The sequence below is a fragment of the Anarrhichthys ocellatus genome, unplaced genomic scaffold (assembly GCF_004355925.1).
Source record: "Anarrhichthys ocellatus isolate YVR2014 unplaced genomic scaffold, GSC_Weel_1.0 scaffold859, whole genome shotgun sequence".
NCBI classification, from domain to species: Eukaryota; Metazoa; Chordata; class Actinopteri; order Perciformes; family Anarhichadidae; genus Anarrhichthys; species Anarrhichthys ocellatus.
In genome coordinates, this window is record NW_022280833.1 from 1 (window position 1) to 17,099 (window position 17,099).

Consider the following 17,099-nt stretch of genomic DNA (forward strand, 5'->3'; position numbering starts at 1 on the left):
TATGACGGTGTGTGAAAAATGTATATCATACGGGAAATTAAAAGCACTACCTTAATGTGTTGAGCAGGTCTTCTCTGGCCGTCAGTGTCTTAGCAGAGCCAATCAGCTGCTGCAGTAAGTGTGTGCTGGACTCCTGGACATCAGCTGGAGCGGTCTCCTCCTGTTTCAGCTTTACGCCGACGCCGTCACTCTGAATGAAGTGACCCACGGCTACTTTGTAGGCGCCGGCTGCTCGCTCCGAAGGCGACAGGGCCGCCGCCACAACTGAACTGGGAAGGTCCAGAACCTGAGAGGAGGTTGGAGGACACTTTCAATAACACGTTTGATCCCTTGTAGGCTTTTTGTCAGTGTAGTTACAGGTTAAACCTCATCAGACTGCCGTGAGACTTTTAAGTAAAAACATCTGTTAACTGACGTGAATGAATGTTTGAAAGGGGCGTTCCATTGACTGGATGTCATGTTAACGTAACACGGCTGAAAACTAACCACATGATCACACGACTATTCATGTACACTGGGTATGCGGGTGCCGGTGTAAACAGGAAGTAGATTGGTTGTATTACAGAACTCTTCAATAATAAACGTAGTGGAAACGTCTTAGTGTGGATGTAGCCTCAATAGACCGCGCTGACCTGCTCCAGAGGCACCACGAGGAAGGGGAAACCAGTAGCTTTGAACACAGCCTGCAGCTCAGCCGCCATCCTCTGTCTGTCCTCCACAGACTGACCTACAGCACCGCCCTCTGCAGGGAGCCAACACACAATCAATGGCTGAAGCCCTCCTGACATACAGGAACATGATTTACACTCAATATAGGAGGGACAGTCGCCATTTTCACTTACCATCTATGAAGACAATGCCAGGTAAGAATCTCAACTTCTTATGAGCATTCTGACTCAAACCCTAGGGAGGAAGGAAAGTGTTTCAGTTGCATTAAGAACATCGAGGTTGTCTTTGAATCCACAGGGTCATACATAATCTCTATGGAGAAGGAATATATATTCTGAAGTACATTTCATTCATTGAATGTTAGGGGAACGGGGCCAGGATGTGGGTACTGATCGGTTCATTAGTGAAAATCCTCCATTGAATGGAATGAGTCAGCATTTTTCCACTTCCTGTTCCGTTGTCTCAAAGTCGACGTGTTTTTGATCTTGAACGATTAGTTCTCTGATATAAAATAGGTCAGTAAACGCCCCTCTGGTGAGTTCAGAAGCTTTTACGCATCTTCAAGAAGAGTGTAAATGAGACAACTAGACGTCCACTAGAACACTAGTCCTCCTTTAGCTTGGAGACGTGAAGTCATGTGACCGCGGTGGAGTTCCTTTATCCTAACTTTAGCTTTTTACTTTACACTTCAAACATTATAAAAGGAGAGTGTTCATTTATTAAGGTTAGCTTGATGAACAACACGGGTACGTATCATTAACGTTTGTTTGACACAGAGATTATGACATCATCATCTGCAATAATCCAAAGGACAAATTCTTGAAAAAGCAGCCATGTTCAGTCGTATGGAGAATTGAGGATGCGATAAATGAAGATGCATTGAGAAGTGCTGACAGGTGAAGATCTAAAGTTCTAGATGAGAGCAGCACTCGTTGGTGGAGACAGATGACTGAAGGATGAACAAGTTTACCTCTTGGACTTGACTGAGCATTGAGCAGGAAGAAGGACCTCCAGATACAGCCAGTAGCACCTACAACCAGACCAGTCAGATATATAATGTGTGTATGTATATATATACTGTATAAAAATAAGAATGTTGTTGTGTCAGTAAAGAACAGGAGCTGTTCTTCAGACAACAGAGCACACAGCTCACCTTCTCTCCAGGGTAAAGGACTCGGTGTTTGCCCAGCACGGCTCTGAACTTATGGATGAAGTATTCCTTGAAACATCCCCTAACACAGAGAAATGACAACAATGTGAGCTAAGCCACACCCCCAGCTCTAACAAGACCTTCTGTGTCATAGAGAACACTTAGGACATCAGACACACAGCAGGTTTAACCACGACGTCATATCTGGATAGTCAATTCTTAAATAGTGGCTCGTATCAGGGACCGGTGGATCAGCGCTCAACACTGAATGTTAAAAGTGGTTGCCAGGCTACCAGTGATCACCTTTTGGTTGCTGAAACTGAAAATAGGATTACCTCATATTTAAGTGATTAAGACACGATACAGTTGTTAACAATGAAATGTATCATTAAAGAGTGAAAGCTCTGTTACAGTAACCAAACAGAATGTGATCTAACACGTTATCAGCTCTGAAGTCTTGGATCGTGGTTCTCTCAACATCAGCTGGTCCATCATCTGTACTGTCAGAGACCACCTCAGTCTGTCTGGATTCTGCTGACACAGCAGAATCCCCTCCCACATACAGCTGAACAGAGTTTATGAAATGCTTCATAATGTGATAAGATTATTGTTCCAAAGCATTATGAATATGTACGAGTGCTTTTATACAGAACTATACAGTGCTAGAAGCAGATAACAACACATTATAAGTATGTTTATAATGCATCATAAACATGGGATCTTTTCTACCCACAGATTTAGTAAGACTATGTCCATATTCACCAGCATTATCTACATGTTCTATTATTGCCATGTGAATCCTTTGAGTGCTGCTTTTTAATATCAGAACGCATCTACAGGTGCTGGTCATATAATTAGAATATCATCAAAAAGTTGATTTATTTCACTAATTCCATTCAAAAAGTGAAACTTGTCTATTATATTCATTCATTACACACAGACTGATATATTTCAAATGTTTATTTCTTTTAATTTTGATGATTATAACTGACAACTAAGGAAAATCCCAAATTCAGTATCTCAGAAAATTAGAATATTACTTCAGACCAAGACAAAGAAAGGATTTTTAGAAATCTTGGCCAACTGAAAAGTATGAACATGAAAAGTATGAGCATGTACAGCACTCAATACTTAGTTGGGGCTCCTTTTGCCTGAATTACTGCAGCAATGCGGCGTGGCATGGAGTCGATCAGTCTGTGGCACTGCTCAGGTGTTATGAGAGCCCAGGTTGCTCTGATAGTGGCCTTCAGCTCTTCTGCATTGTTGGGTCTGGCATTTCGCATCATCCTCTTCACAATACCCCATAGATTTTCTATGGGGTTAAGGTCAGGCCTTTGCTGAGTTTGCTGGCCAATTAAGAACAGGGATACCATGGTCCTTAAACCAGGTACTGGTTGCTTTGGCACTGTGTGCAGGTGCCAAGTCCTGTTGGAAAATTAAATCTGCATCTCCATAAAGTTGGTCAGCAGCAGGAAGCATGAAGTGCTCTAAAACTTCCTGGTGTACGGCTGCGTTGACCTTGGACCTCAGAAAACACAGTGGACCAACACCAGCAGATGACATGGCACCCCAAACCATCACTGACTGTGGAAACTTTACACTGGACCTCAAGCAACGTGGATTGTGTGTCTCTCCTCTCTTCCTCCAGACTCTGGGACCCTGATTTCCAAAGGAAATGCAAAATTTACTTTCATCAGAGAACATAACTTTGGACCACTCAGCAGCAGTCCAGTCCTTTTTGTCTTTAGCCCAGGTGAGACGCTTCTGACGCTGTCTGTTGTTCAAGAGTGGCTTGACACAAGGAATGCGACAGCTGAAACCCATGTCTTGCATACGTCTGTGCGTAGTGGTTCTTGAAGCACTGACTCCAGCTGCAGTCCACTCTTTCTGAATCTCCCCCACATTTTTGAATGTGTTTTGTTTCACAATCCTCTCCAGGGTGCAGTTATCCCTGTTGCTTGTACACTCTTTTCTACCACATCTTTTCCTTCCCTTCGCCTCTCTATTAATGTGCTTGGACACAGAGCTCTGTGAACAGCCAGCCTCTTTTGCAATGACCTTTTGTGTCTTGCCCTCCTTGTGCAAGGTGTCAATGGTCGTCTTTTGGACAACTGTCAAGTCAGCAGTCTTCCCCATGATTGTGTAGCCTACAGAACTAGACTGAGAGACCATTTAAAGGCCTTTGCAGGTGTTTTGAGTTAATTAGCTGATTAGAGTGTGGCACCAGGTGTCTTCAATTTTGAACCTTTTCACAATATTCTAATTTTCTAAGATACTGAATTTGGGATTTTCCTTAGTTGTCAGTTATAATCATCAAAATTAAAAGAAATAAACATTTGAAATATATCAGTCTGTGTGTAATGAATGAATATAATAGACAAGTTTCACTTTTTGAATGGAATTAGTGAAATAAATCAACTTTTTGATGATATTCTAATTATATGACCAGCACCTGTATATGTTGAAGCTCAGTGCTTTGGGCAGCTTGCACCACGGAGAACATCCTCTAGCAGTAGACGGCAGTGACGGCGTCTTACCTGCAGAACGCATCTCCTGCTCTGATGACCACGGCTGCAGTCCCCTCTTTGCATTTCACACATTTCTTGGAAACACTAATAAATGAAAGAATACACATCTTTAACAAAACAACAACTCACGATTCATATTTTATGACACATTTATGTGCCATTATTCACTGCAAACCTCTAGTCTAAATACACTGTGGAAGTTCATTGTGTCGTAGAAAGCCCCACTACAACAGTAATGGAGAGGGTGTGATGAGCTGGGCCCCTATCCACCAAGCAATCATTGAAATGAAAATGCAATCATTTATTGCCTATTCATTATATATAGCGCAATATACTGTGACGAAGGACGACCTCAGACGGGTTTCGGAGAAGCAGCCAAGCAGGAACCGCACTACGCCCCTTGCGGAAGAGGACAGCAGTCAGCTGCTCGCGGACTAATATTAACGGCATTGAGTTAGTGAAAAGGCTTGAACGAGAGTGGCGGCGCGAAATGACGGCCGTGTCTGTAAATAGATTAGAGTTTATGTTGCTGTTCGGAGTTTGACTTTCAAGACTGTGTGCGTGCAAATAACCAGTAAGTAGACGTAAAGTTTGGTGTTAGTCTAATGTAGTCATAAGTGTTATATTGTGTCATTTGCACGGCAATCTATTCTGAGAGTTAGTAGCTCGTTCCTTGTTTGCTAAGTGGTGACTGTAGGAGTCCCGGACCTGTTTATCACTGCCTGTATTCTGTCCCTGTATGTCCTAATTAGAAACCAATGTTGTATAGAGGTTTTTACTAATTATTATTTCATGTATGTCTGTTTCAGAACCACACACAATTGCTTGTTTGACTATTGTCAATAAACCTCTCAAAGGAACATCTTGTCTGGAGTGCATTCTGATCGATGCCCCCTGGTGGCCACAACTTTTAATGAACCAGTAAAATTATACAGTCCTTATACAATCCCAGTAAATACAACAATACTGTCCTGGCTTCAAAAGGATACCGTGATATGAATGTGAGGCCATACTGCCCAGCCCTGGATGGGATCATTTGAAATGTGTCTGATCACAGGACTCACATGCCATGTGTGAGAGTATGCTGAAAGAGTAGCTGGTCGTTGTAATTGTTTCTCTCCAACTGGCCATGAAGTGACCCTTTCCTACCAACAGAGCTCAACCACCTGGTTTGTATCCCCTGCTTTATGGTCTGTTTGACTCTAAATGGACCATAATGTACTAAATGAACATCATGCTGTATTGAAGAAGACTTGAAACTAGAGATTGAGACCATAAACTCATGTTTACAATGTTTACTGAGGTAATAAATCAAGAGAGAAGTAGAGTCATTTTCTCATAGACTTCTATACAACCAGAGGAGTCGCCCCCTGATGGACACTAGAGAGAATGCAGCTTTAAGACACTTCAGCATCGGCCTCACTCCTTAGCACCGGAGGTTACTGCCTGGGCTCAACACTGACATTAATGAGTGGCTGCCAAGCCGGTAACCAGGCATCAGCTTTTCTTTGACGAAACTGAAAAAAGTGTTGCCATTTTTAGGCACCTCATATTTTGAGTAATTGAGTTCTGATTCACACAAGCTCCACACTCTCATGGAGGATATGGGTAATACTATTCTCCAATCACGCGCACATATTTGCCCACTAAAGTTTTGCATCAGCGCAGCCGGCCAATCAGGACGTGCCTGCCCGAATACACGTGAACCCACAGTACAGAAGGCAGCACACCCTCTGCTAATCTGCTCACTGTCAATGGCAACATGTCAACCCGTACTGTCGATCCCTGGTTTAGCAACTGATAACTCTTTCAGCGTGTGTATGGCATGTGGAGTATTGTGTGAAGAAACACAACTGTATTTTGGATCATGCACTGTAATAATACAGGACCTGCCATAGTTGATGTTGTATGCGAGTGGTGCACTGATTACCCCAAATGAATAGCATTTTATCATATGACCAAAGCCAATTGATATGCAGTGAACATAGAGCTTTTGGGCCCCTGAGAGTCTTGGTTCCTGGGTGGGGTTTCTTCCTCACCGCCACTTTGGCAGGTCACTTGAACGTTTTTATAGCCATTACAATCAGTCAGCTACTTCAGAAATCTATTTAGAACGCTTTAGAAGTGTAAACACTGAGTCAGTGGCACCAGAAAGTAGAAATGCATCATGTAACCTTGCTTTTTCAAAATAATATTCCTTAATATAAGAAAACCTATCTGCATGTCTGTCTGGTTGACTACAGATACAGGACCGTTCGTAATGTAGTGAACTATTTCATTTAATATTGATTGTATATTTGAGATGTTTGCTCTGCTGATAACATTGAATCTATCTTTATTGTGGTGGAACTTTGACTCCAGCTCACCAATCACAGACAAGCAGTTCATAAAGCCCAAATAAGGAAATATGACGCTAGTGCTGGGCGGTATACCGCTTTTAATTTCCCGTATGATATACATTTTTAACACACCGTCATACCGGTGCAAAGCCGAAACAACTGCTGTCACTCTTCAACAGGCAGCAGAATATGTTATTGTGTATCGAGAGGGACCCCTAATCATGGTTATGACTTTATAACAATTAATAACTAACGCTCTTGCCTAGTGAAGATCAAGATGGCAGCCTCGGTACTGCGCTCTCTCGTACTTTTTCTGTTTTCAGGGGAACTCATCAGCATACTTCAGCAATGTCAAATGTTACTCGGTCACAAATTCGTTGGTAAAGAGAAGCCAGGTTGGCAGCACGTGCTCCCCCATAACTCTCGAGTTGAATTGATTTTATTTTGTCCTGCCCAAAATCACAAATTTGCCTCAGAGGGCTTTAAATGTGAAGATGACGACATGAGATGATGCATCAACTGGGACCGACTTAAACATGGCCGTCAATGTTCAGAGGAAACATGCCAGCACTACTTTCAATGAAGCAGACAACGTACACACTGATGCAATAACCCACCTGGGCACCTCCGCGCGCTGCAGCGGCTCGTGGTAATCTTCATCCACCTGGCACATTGGAGCGACGGCTAACGAGCTGTAGCAGGTCGGACGTTAGTTCCACTGAATGCAGAGACAGGGTTCGTGACCAGGAGAGAAACCTGCGTCTAACGTTGAGCTCGTAGAAGAGTCGGGTCTGTTCACCAGCTCCTTTATGCAGCGTTCACATAGACAACATACATGTGGGATGCTATGTCGTGAAATGTTCACTCCGCTAACTTTATTTATGTTACTACAGCGCGCCACTGTCGCGTGTGTAAATCATGGCTCTTTTTGGATGACGTAGCGGATCTTCTTCTTGATGTTTTGGGCGCGTTGCCGCCGCCAGCTGGTGTGGAGCGGTCATCGAGAAACAAGACCTGGAGCAACACAAGGCATTGAGCCACTGTGATGGAAACAGAAATAAAGATTCTGCAAGTCATTAGAATGAGAAACTTTCTCAAAATAATGACTTCTCATTTTTCAGCCACTTTTTGATCTCAGTCAAACCAACAGCTTCAAGCTTTTACTGTATGTACGTACGTAGGCAAATCTTGAAAAGTTTAGAGATTCACAGAAAGTGCAGTTTTATTGAAGAGACTGTTGAAAGACAAAACTTTACTAAAAAGGTCTACAACAAATATCACACACAAGTATTTACAGAATGAGAATTCACAATGAGTATGAATGCGTTTGTATGCGAGCCGAGGATGCGCTTTAGATTTTATTGATGCTGGCAGCAGGCAGGGTGGATTTGTCCAAGTCGTCAAAGTAGGCATGAGTCATGGCCTCGCGTGCTGAGATCCTCTTGGGAGGATTGTAGATCAACATTTTCTACAGCAGAGAAACAAGACGGGGGGGGGGGGGAGACGGTGTCACTCAGGAGATGTGTGTAGCAGCGCTGCAATCGGATCACAAAACTCAGGCTTCGTATAACGGGTCTGTCTCATGGATCGGATCAGCAAAAGAGGAAATCTATCTTCAAGAGATCCCAGAGCACATTCTTTTGTAGCTGATATTTGCCAATCGTTGATGATCCATATCATTTAGGTTGTGTTTGATTATAGCAGCTGGTCTACAAGGCTCCAGACTTTGTAGTTTGTTAAAGTCATCTATAGGAGTTATCTGCATAAAAACACACTATTCAAATGATTAGGAAATGAAAGATTGGATTTTTATTGATTCAATAAAAATCTTGTCATCAATAGTTTTAATGATGCATTATAAGCTGCTTAGTGTTAGGAAGTTAAATGGCTCATAATTCATCTATATCTATTTGTTGCTGTGAAAACATCTTCAAACTGGATTTATTCAAGTTTTAGTACATTTTATAAGATTACATTTCATCACGACAACGTTATAATGTAACTACGCCCAACAATTCACTGAGCAGAGCCTGAACGCATCATAATGTAACTGAAGTGAACCTGGCATTTCAGTTGATCCCACTAGATGGCGCACTCCAGACACAATTGACCTTTGCTGGAGTCTGGTCTATTCTGTCTATTGGTTCTTAGCAGTCACTACTTGTCCTTCCCTGGTTCGTCACGCCTCTATCACGTGACCCTTTCCCGGAAGATCACAAACAACAACATTGATCACCGATCGACTACCAGGTTAATTCAACATGGACAACTGATTACAGGCGTTGTCTTTACTAGCAGCTGTTCAGTTAAATTCTGCCTTTCTGTGGAAGAAGCAGCTGTTATTGGAGCGATTAGTGAGCGGCGTGACCAGCGGTTATCAGACCTACGGAGCGGACGTCTGAAGTCACGTTTAGTGGCTCCGAGGACTTTCCTTTTCTTATTAATGCTTATTTTGTTCTGCACATCTATTGTGAAGTCCACACACAAACTGTAAAGGAACAAAACATTGATTGCTCTCCAGCAGGACAGAGACTTCAGACACCAGCAGAGCTACGAGTGAACAGAAACAATGAAACACGTTTATGGACCCATAATCAAGTAAACTTTTATGTGCAAGTGTTCATTTTAAAAATAAATTTGATGTGTGTGAGAGAGAGACCCACAGCGTTGTAACTAAGTCTGAAAAATAAAACTTCTAAAACTTTCCACGAAATGTGTATTTGAGTTTATAAGTATCAAACACAAGCTTTCATTATTAAAGATACTTTATTATTCTGTCGTATTTTGTTTCGCTAAGCAACCAATCTACTTCCTGTTTACACGGCACCCACCCATGAGCGGACCAAAGAAGAGAGAAGTCGACAGTGAGTGCCGAGTGGTTAATGAGGAGTGGACAGCTAAATGTTTTCACCGAAGTGTGATCAAAGGCTGTATGTCTTATTTGCCAAGAAACCGTTGTGGTTTTCAAAGAATACAATATCAGCTGTCACTTTTCCACCAAGCATGCTAATAACTATGCTAGCAAACAGTCAACGCAAGAACGGGCGCTACTGCTCAGAGGTTGGCAGCCAATTTAAAGACTCAGTGGACAATTTAAAGACTCACTGCTATTCTCCTGCCATCTAGTGGACCTTTTGTTGTTTAACAGTTTGTTCCCAGTTTACTGGTGAATAAGTTCTTGTTATTACATTTGAACAAATATTGTGGTAAATTCCATAAAAATGTCACTTGATCGCATGCAGCTTCCCCTTTTAAAGACAAATTTGAAACAGCCATCAGCCAACCACCAATGAAGTTTTGATCTTAATAGACCAAAAAAAAAAAAAAAAAATATCCAATCAAATTGTTCCCTTAAAATCGACCCGTGGATTTGGAGAATGAGGACCAAATTGAACCTTACAAGGCATTGAGGAACTGCATCCTTTACTCTGGTTCTTGTCATGTAGAGGGACAATGTATGTGTAATCACGCTAGATGTTTGATAGGATGCACACAACCAGTATAAGCCTGGAGTTTGAGATGTGGCAAATCATTTCAATTGCTCTCCTAATATTAATCATAAAGAACTGAGTTCTTCACTTGTTCAGCCCTTTCCTTACCGCCAGTAGGTCCAGGCCATTGTTATCCAGGTTTTTCACCATTGATGACAGGTTGCCAGACTTCCATTTCGGGAAGGTGTTTTTGTAGTCAGGTAGGCTCTCTACCTCCGGCCACACTTCATTGTTTGGGGTCCCCAGAGTCCTAGAAAGAACAGAACCAGACAGAAGGATTCAAAGAGGACCAGGACGAGTGTGCAGAGCAGGGGTCACTAATAGGCGGACCGCGGTCCGGACCCAGACGCTTTCCTATCCGGACCCGGCCGTATAACTGATGGACAATTGAGAATTATACATTTTGCCGGAGGGCTTCTATTTGAACCTGCACAGCTTTTCTAGCCTTTACGGCACTCTGTCAGCAGTCCAGGAAATACACCGACTAATTACATGCATTGTAAATCATCTCACGTGACGCTACTCAGCCATTTGAATATCTGTATTGTGAAATGCATCGTGAGCCGAGTGAGATTTGCACACAGACAGGAGAGATAGAGAGCAGAGGGAGAAGTCAGTCAGAGAAGCAGTTTCACATGGCGTGCTCTAAAAAGAGAGAAGTGGACCACGAACACAGAGCTTTAACAGAGAATGGACGGTCTCCTATTTGTTCATTCTTCCTGCTGGCGCTAATAAACCACTCTGTCTCATATGTTCAGATATCGTGGCCATTATTGAAAGCACCGATGTGTAACACCACTACCAGACCAAACACACCTACTCCAGTCTGAACTGAGGGCAAGATGTTGAGATGTGTAGAGGTTGTTTATTATAAAGTTGACTGAGACAGTTAGGATGTGAAATGGAGGTTTAGTTTGGCCATGTTTTCTCAGTAAATACCAGATGGAACAACTGATGAAGGTTTACCTGAAGATCCTAAAGAGCTGGTCTATCTCTGAGTCTCCATGGAACAGAGGCTTCTTAGTGGCAAGCTCAGCAAAGATGGTCCCAGTGCTCCAAACATCGACGGGGGTTGAGTATCGGGGTGAACCCAGGAGGACCTCTGGAGCTCGGTACCAAAGAGTCACCACCTGGAAACACACAAGGGGTTCATTCAGCTCAATGGTCATTCTAGAGGCCTGCCGCTTGTTGATGCTAATCAAATATGTACATGAACATCATTCGCCAAGTGTTGGTGATGCTCTACCTCCGACAACTGTGAGAGGGCAGTTTTAGTCCAGAAATCCCAGTGGTGTGTGTGTGTGCGTGCGTGTGTGTGTATGAGAGAATTCTCACCTCATGGGTGTAGACCCTGACAGGAACACCAAAGGCCCGAGCAAGGCCAAAGTCGGCCAATTTGATAACTCCTTTGTTGTCGATCAGTAGGTTCTGGGGTTTCAAGTCTCGGTGGAGGACTCGACGACAGTGACAGAAGTAAATGCCCTCCAGGATCTGGTAAAGGTAGCTCTGAAAGGTGGGGTGGGGGAGCAGAATGAACATGACATGGACACATGTTTAGAGTTGAGAAACTGAATGGGCAGAACAAGACAAATGGCACTGCCCTTTCCTTAGAGGTGACTCACAAAGATGGTGTTACAGAAGGTCATCGGTTTTTGTTATGTTGTTTCTGAAAAGTGGTAAGCCCAAATACGAGTTAAAAAAAGTAGGATTTCTGGACAGAAATGTAGCACAAGAAATAAAATCCCCTGTGGCCAGACACTTCAATTCAACTCCCATGATGCATGTTCCCTCACATTTAACAAGTTAAAGAAATGGTACATCCCTTAAAAAAATAAACTAAGAAAAACAAGAAAATCTGAAAGAACATGGCATTCCACCAATTTGTTAGAATCTCAGTTTGTCTGGCGAGACAGTCTTAAGACTTATAAGAAGGCCCTCTGTAATGACTCGTGTTCGCTCTGGTCTCGTTAGACTCGTTATCGAGCTGTATTCACTGTGTCTAGCAAGCCACACATCTCTGTTTACTACAGCTGTATGAACACAAAATAAACTGATTTGGCTGTGATTTAACAGCAATAAACCGACAAAAAGGGACTCCGAAATGATGCCGATTTGTAGGCTACTTGTCTTGGAGCTCGGATGGGTCGGTGTTAGGCTATGCTAACATTGTAGCAGCTCCTTCAACACTCAGAATAACGTCATGTAGACGTAAATACGGCAGCATCTATTCATTGTTTGTACCATATGGTTCTCACACACACACACACACACACACACACACACACACACACACACACACAGTTTGGTCTCTATTGATATGAGGTATCGTAGAGCTCTGGGTGAACACAGATGGCTACAGTATTTATTTCCTGATTCAACAACGTAAACATGTTGGAGTCCTTGAGGAGGAAGGGAGTTCAACAGCAGGGTTAGTCACTACAGAATCCTACTTTTGTTCCGTTTTGAAGTGAGGAACGTAACGTCCCTCCAGTAGCTCTTCTGGTGCTGGTGTTTACTCGTTATCCAGATTGACAAGCATGACAAGTTAGCGTTAGCTCGTTAATAACAGTAGTAAAGCAGGGGTGGTATAGTTTGCAAGACTAAAGACACGTTTTTATTCCCTCGCCTTTTTTGGCCCATTAATATCCGATTCATCGATTAATCAAAAAAAAAAAAAATAAATCGCCAGATTAATCGATTATTAAAATAATCGTTAGTTGCAGCCCTAGTTAGAGTTCCACAAGGTTCTGTGCTTGGACCGATCTTATTCACCTTCTATATCAGGGGTCACTAATAGGCAGACCGCGGTCCGGACCCAGACACCATTGTATCCGGACCCAGGACCTAAATCCGATTTTATTTTGACAGAGCGCTTCCATTTTAACTGGCACAGCTTTTTCAGCCTTTATGGTACTTGTTCAGCGGTGTAGGAAACACACCGACCAATGCGTTGTAAATCACATCACGTGATGCAGCTCAGCCAATCAAATATGGGTATTCTGACAAGTTCCCTGACTCGAGTGAGATGTACACACACCGGGGGAGAGACGAGGAAAGAGAACGAAGAGCAGGAGAATAATACGTGAGTCAGAGAAGTTATTTCACATGACGTTCTCCAAAAAGAGAAAAATGGTCAAAGAGACCAGAGTCTTAAGTTCATTCTTGCCACGGGCAGTTTAATACCAGTGTGTCTCATATGTTCAGAGACCGTGACGATTAATAAAAGCAGTAATGTGAAGCGCCACTACGAGACAAAGCACAACTCTTTTGTGCAAACGTACCCACTCACATCTGAAATGAAGACACAGAAAATAAACCTAAGAGCCCAATATGATCAGAATACCAACACATGGATTCACTGACCAGCAGTGATGTAACCAGAGAGGATAGAGCTGAAACAAGAGGTTTAATAACCACACATAAAGATCATGCACACTGATTTATCTTGTTAGAAGATGAGAAAAATATAATATTGTGGCTTTTTTATTGACATCACTTCACACCTGAATTTAAAGCTGCAGTGAAAATAATTTTTCTAAAACGAATTACTTTATTTTAAGATGCACATTTTTCAAAAGCTGTCAGTTATTCTTTAATCCAGACCTTATTTTACTTGAAATGAGAAGAACATTTATTTATGTATTATTTATAATCCATCCAGTTAAATTTGAAAACTGAGAGACAGACAGACAGACTTTCTCAATACCCCTGTTCTATATGCTTCCTTTAGGCAATGTTATCAGAAAACACTCCATAAACATAGTTATGTAGAGGATACCCAATCACAGCTAGAGGGATCCCTCTCTTGGGGAGATGTGAGGGTCCCGGGACAGAGGATGTCGTATGTGTACAGATTGTAACGCCCTCAGGCAAATTTGTGATTTTGGGCTGTACAAAATGAATTGAAGGGGTAATTAATACAGAAAGAATCACAAACCGAGAGCTCAAAAGCTTTAAACGAGCCAAGAGCTTCTGTTGGGTTTCTTAACCCAAGTAGGGCAAAGTGCACTGCCTGTCAAGCTATGTAGAGACATTTCCAGCCGAGATGGCGAAGGCAACCTAAACAAAGTGACTTTCAAAATGGGCCAATAGAGATCATTTAAGATGTTTGAACGCATCATAATGTAACTGAAATGAACATCTGTGTGTTAGCTGTTAGCACCGGTGCTGTTACTAGCTGTCCTGTTAATGTCAACACTGATTTGGTGTTTACAACGCTTCATCATCATCATCATCAGGATCTACTAGAAAGCATTAATGCTGATAGAATATTATCTACCGACCATCTACGCTATTTATTACGAGCAACCACGAACACATTCCGCTGAACGTCACCAGTTAACGCGGTCACATGTTGAACTGAAACACCTGTTGCTCTGTTGAGACTCTGCTGATGAAATATTGATTCTGAAGACGCAACGCATTTTGGTGAAATATTTTCAGAATATAAGAGAAAGCTCCTAAACGAGCTGCCCCGTTGATCCCATTTGAGATCCAGAAGGCGGTCAACGAGCAGCACGTACACTCACTAGCCGTTCGGGGTAAACATTTCCATGGTAACAGTGATCTCCTCCAATCAGAGACGTGACTGTTACATTTTAGGATTGTGGCTAGTGTAGTACTGCTCCATGACAAAGTGCAACTAATACTTTTTTTCCCTTTCTTAATAACAATAAAAGTTTATTTCATACAGACTCGTGGCTTCTACAGGTGCATACACCATCGCTTCACGAGCGCATAGCTTGTGATGAGTCCAGCTTGGACCGAAGGTGGTTATGATATTATGGCTGATAGGCAAAGTCCTTGATTCACAACATGAATGGGATTTTAATTTACAGAACCTCACTGTTCCATTATGACCAACTGCAGTAAACCAACTGTCACACAGACGTTAGATCCGCAAGATGACCTGAGGAAGCTTATACATCACAAACACAGTTACCTTGACCAGCATAGGGTCCATGTACTGGCCAGAGGGGATGGAGTCCAGGTACTTCTTCAGGTCCATGGACAGGAACTCAAAGATGAGGTAGAGACGAGACTCCTGCATCAGCACATCCAGGAGTCTGGGATATACAAACACAACAATTGGCTACGTCCACTCTTTGTGTGCATCTCTCACTCACTCACTCACTCACTCACACACTCACACACACACACACACACACACACACACACACACACACACAGTACCGTACCGTACAACATTGGGATGCTTCAGCTCTTGCAGCAGAGAGACCTCTCTGACAGCAGTGCTGGGAACTCCCTCCTCCTCACTCTCCAGGCGGATCTTCTTCATAGCCACAATCTGACCTGTAGCCTTGTGTCGGCCCTTATACACCACCCCATAGGTACCTACAGAGCAACGGAGGAATTATAATGGTATGAAGCACAGCCGTGATGACACCGAATAAACTTTAGTCATGACCTTGTTGATTAAAGTACCTATAATGGCAATAGAAGGGTGCTGAGAACTATTTGACAATGTAACTTTACCCTATTAAGTCTGGGGTGGCCAAACACGGCATATTTCTAATGAATTCCACTGCATGTACATTGCACATCCTAGTTTAAACACTAGATGTCCACTACATTTGGTCATGTTATCTCTGTCTTCAACTCTTGGCACAGAAAACAATACTTTATCATTCCCCCCCCCCATTTCTGCACTGTGTGTGTTACACCATAATAGTAGACTTACATCGTAATGTGTGGGCCCTTAGGCCCTGAAAAGAAACAAATCCCTGCCTGTTTTAACTTAAGTACAGATTTACACATAATATTTGAAGTGGGCACTTAGGCCATGCAGCTAGACTTGACTGTAAACTACAGTCACTATTGTTTGACCTGTGACCTTTATATTGTTCTGCATAAAGCCCAAAAACTCTGGCCCCCCGTATTATTAAGACCTGCACTCTAAATGTGGAGCAATGCGTTTGAGTCATAGAGAGGAAAACAATAAGACCAACCTTCTCCGATCTTCTCTATCTTCAGGTAGTCTTCCATTATTGCCTGAAAAAACAAAATCACTGACATGTCAAGAGTTGTGTTTCATCCGCTATCACGAGTAATGCATTTCATTAACTTACTGACATTTCAGCTGATGTTCGTGACATTAAGATAAAGTTAACTTTACTTACAGTGTTAAATATTGCCTAAAAACTAACAAGGCGCTGAAAGGCTAACAGCTTGAACTAGGCACACCATATGACGAACTGTTAACTCACTTACAGCAAGGCACCCTTTTAACGTAGAGATACTACGTTGGTCGTTCTAACTGTAACGTTAAGGCCAAAGTAACGTTACAATAACGATGGCTCGTGTCTCTTCAGCATCAGCTGTTAACGTAGCTGTTCACGAGTGTTTTCCGTCTCGCTTAACGTTAGTAACCCTCGAGAGATGGGAAAAATATAATAAACGTGTCACACAGCCGATACAGTTGCCGTTTTCTTCACGCTAAGCTAAGTTAAGGTCACAACGTTAGCTTAGCTGAACCGTCGAGGCTAACGTACCTTCTATCAGTTATAGAAGCGTTTCTGTCCAGATCGAAGGGTCAGCTTGTCAAATAACCCGACAACTCGTTTACTTCATATTCTATCCTGTAGAGAATGGACTGGTATTTACCTGACAGCGCCTCGTTTGGTAGCGTACGTACTCTCCGTGCACAGACTGCCGCTGGAATGCTGACAGACTCTTTTGAATCGACCGCAGTAAAGCAGCGGTTTGAAACAGCCCAATGAGCTCACGCGGTACAGTTCAAAACCCGCCAATCAGGGAACGGGAAACTGACACGTGGGCTGAGCGGGAGAGAAAGCGCAGAAGGTAAAAGATGTTGGCGGCCCCGAGTTTTGTCTTCCAGGCAGGGAACACCTTCTTCTTCAGGGAGCACCTTCTTCTTCAGGGAGCACCTTCTTCTTCAGGG

General features: G+C 42.8%; 2 protein-coding genes across 2 annotated transcripts; both read right to left on the reverse strand.

Moving 5' to 3' along the window:
- Nucleotides 1–17: 17 nt before the first annotated feature.
- LOC116377071 (cytoplasmic tRNA 2-thiolation protein 2-like) lies at nt 18–7,631 on the reverse strand. The gene is made up of 7 exons (XM_031838611.1): nt 7,304–7,631; nt 4,357–4,431; nt 1,823–1,901; nt 1,640–1,699; nt 843–903; nt 633–742; nt 18–286 (listed from the first exon to the last, which is right to left on the reverse strand). The coding sequence occupies exons 1-7, from the start codon at nt 7,357–7,359 to the stop codon at nt 47–49; spliced, it is 681 nt and encodes a 226-aa protein (XP_031694471.1). The 5' UTR covers nt 7,360–7,631; the 3' UTR covers nt 18–46.
- Nucleotides 7,632–7,882: 251 nt separating this feature from the next.
- On the reverse strand, nt 7,883–16,882 carry LOC116377070 (cyclin-dependent kinase 1). The gene is made up of 8 exons (XM_031838610.1): nt 16,802–16,882; nt 16,147–16,189; nt 15,376–15,532; nt 15,120–15,243; nt 11,513–11,683; nt 11,144–11,307; nt 10,286–10,427; nt 7,883–8,154 (listed from the first exon to the last, which is right to left on the reverse strand). The coding sequence occupies exons 2-8, from the start codon at nt 16,181–16,183 to the stop codon at nt 8,038–8,040; spliced, it is 912 nt and encodes a 303-aa protein (XP_031694470.1). The 5' UTR covers nt 16,184–16,189; nt 16,802–16,882; the 3' UTR covers nt 7,883–8,037.
- Nucleotides 16,883–17,099: the final 217 nt, after the last annotated feature.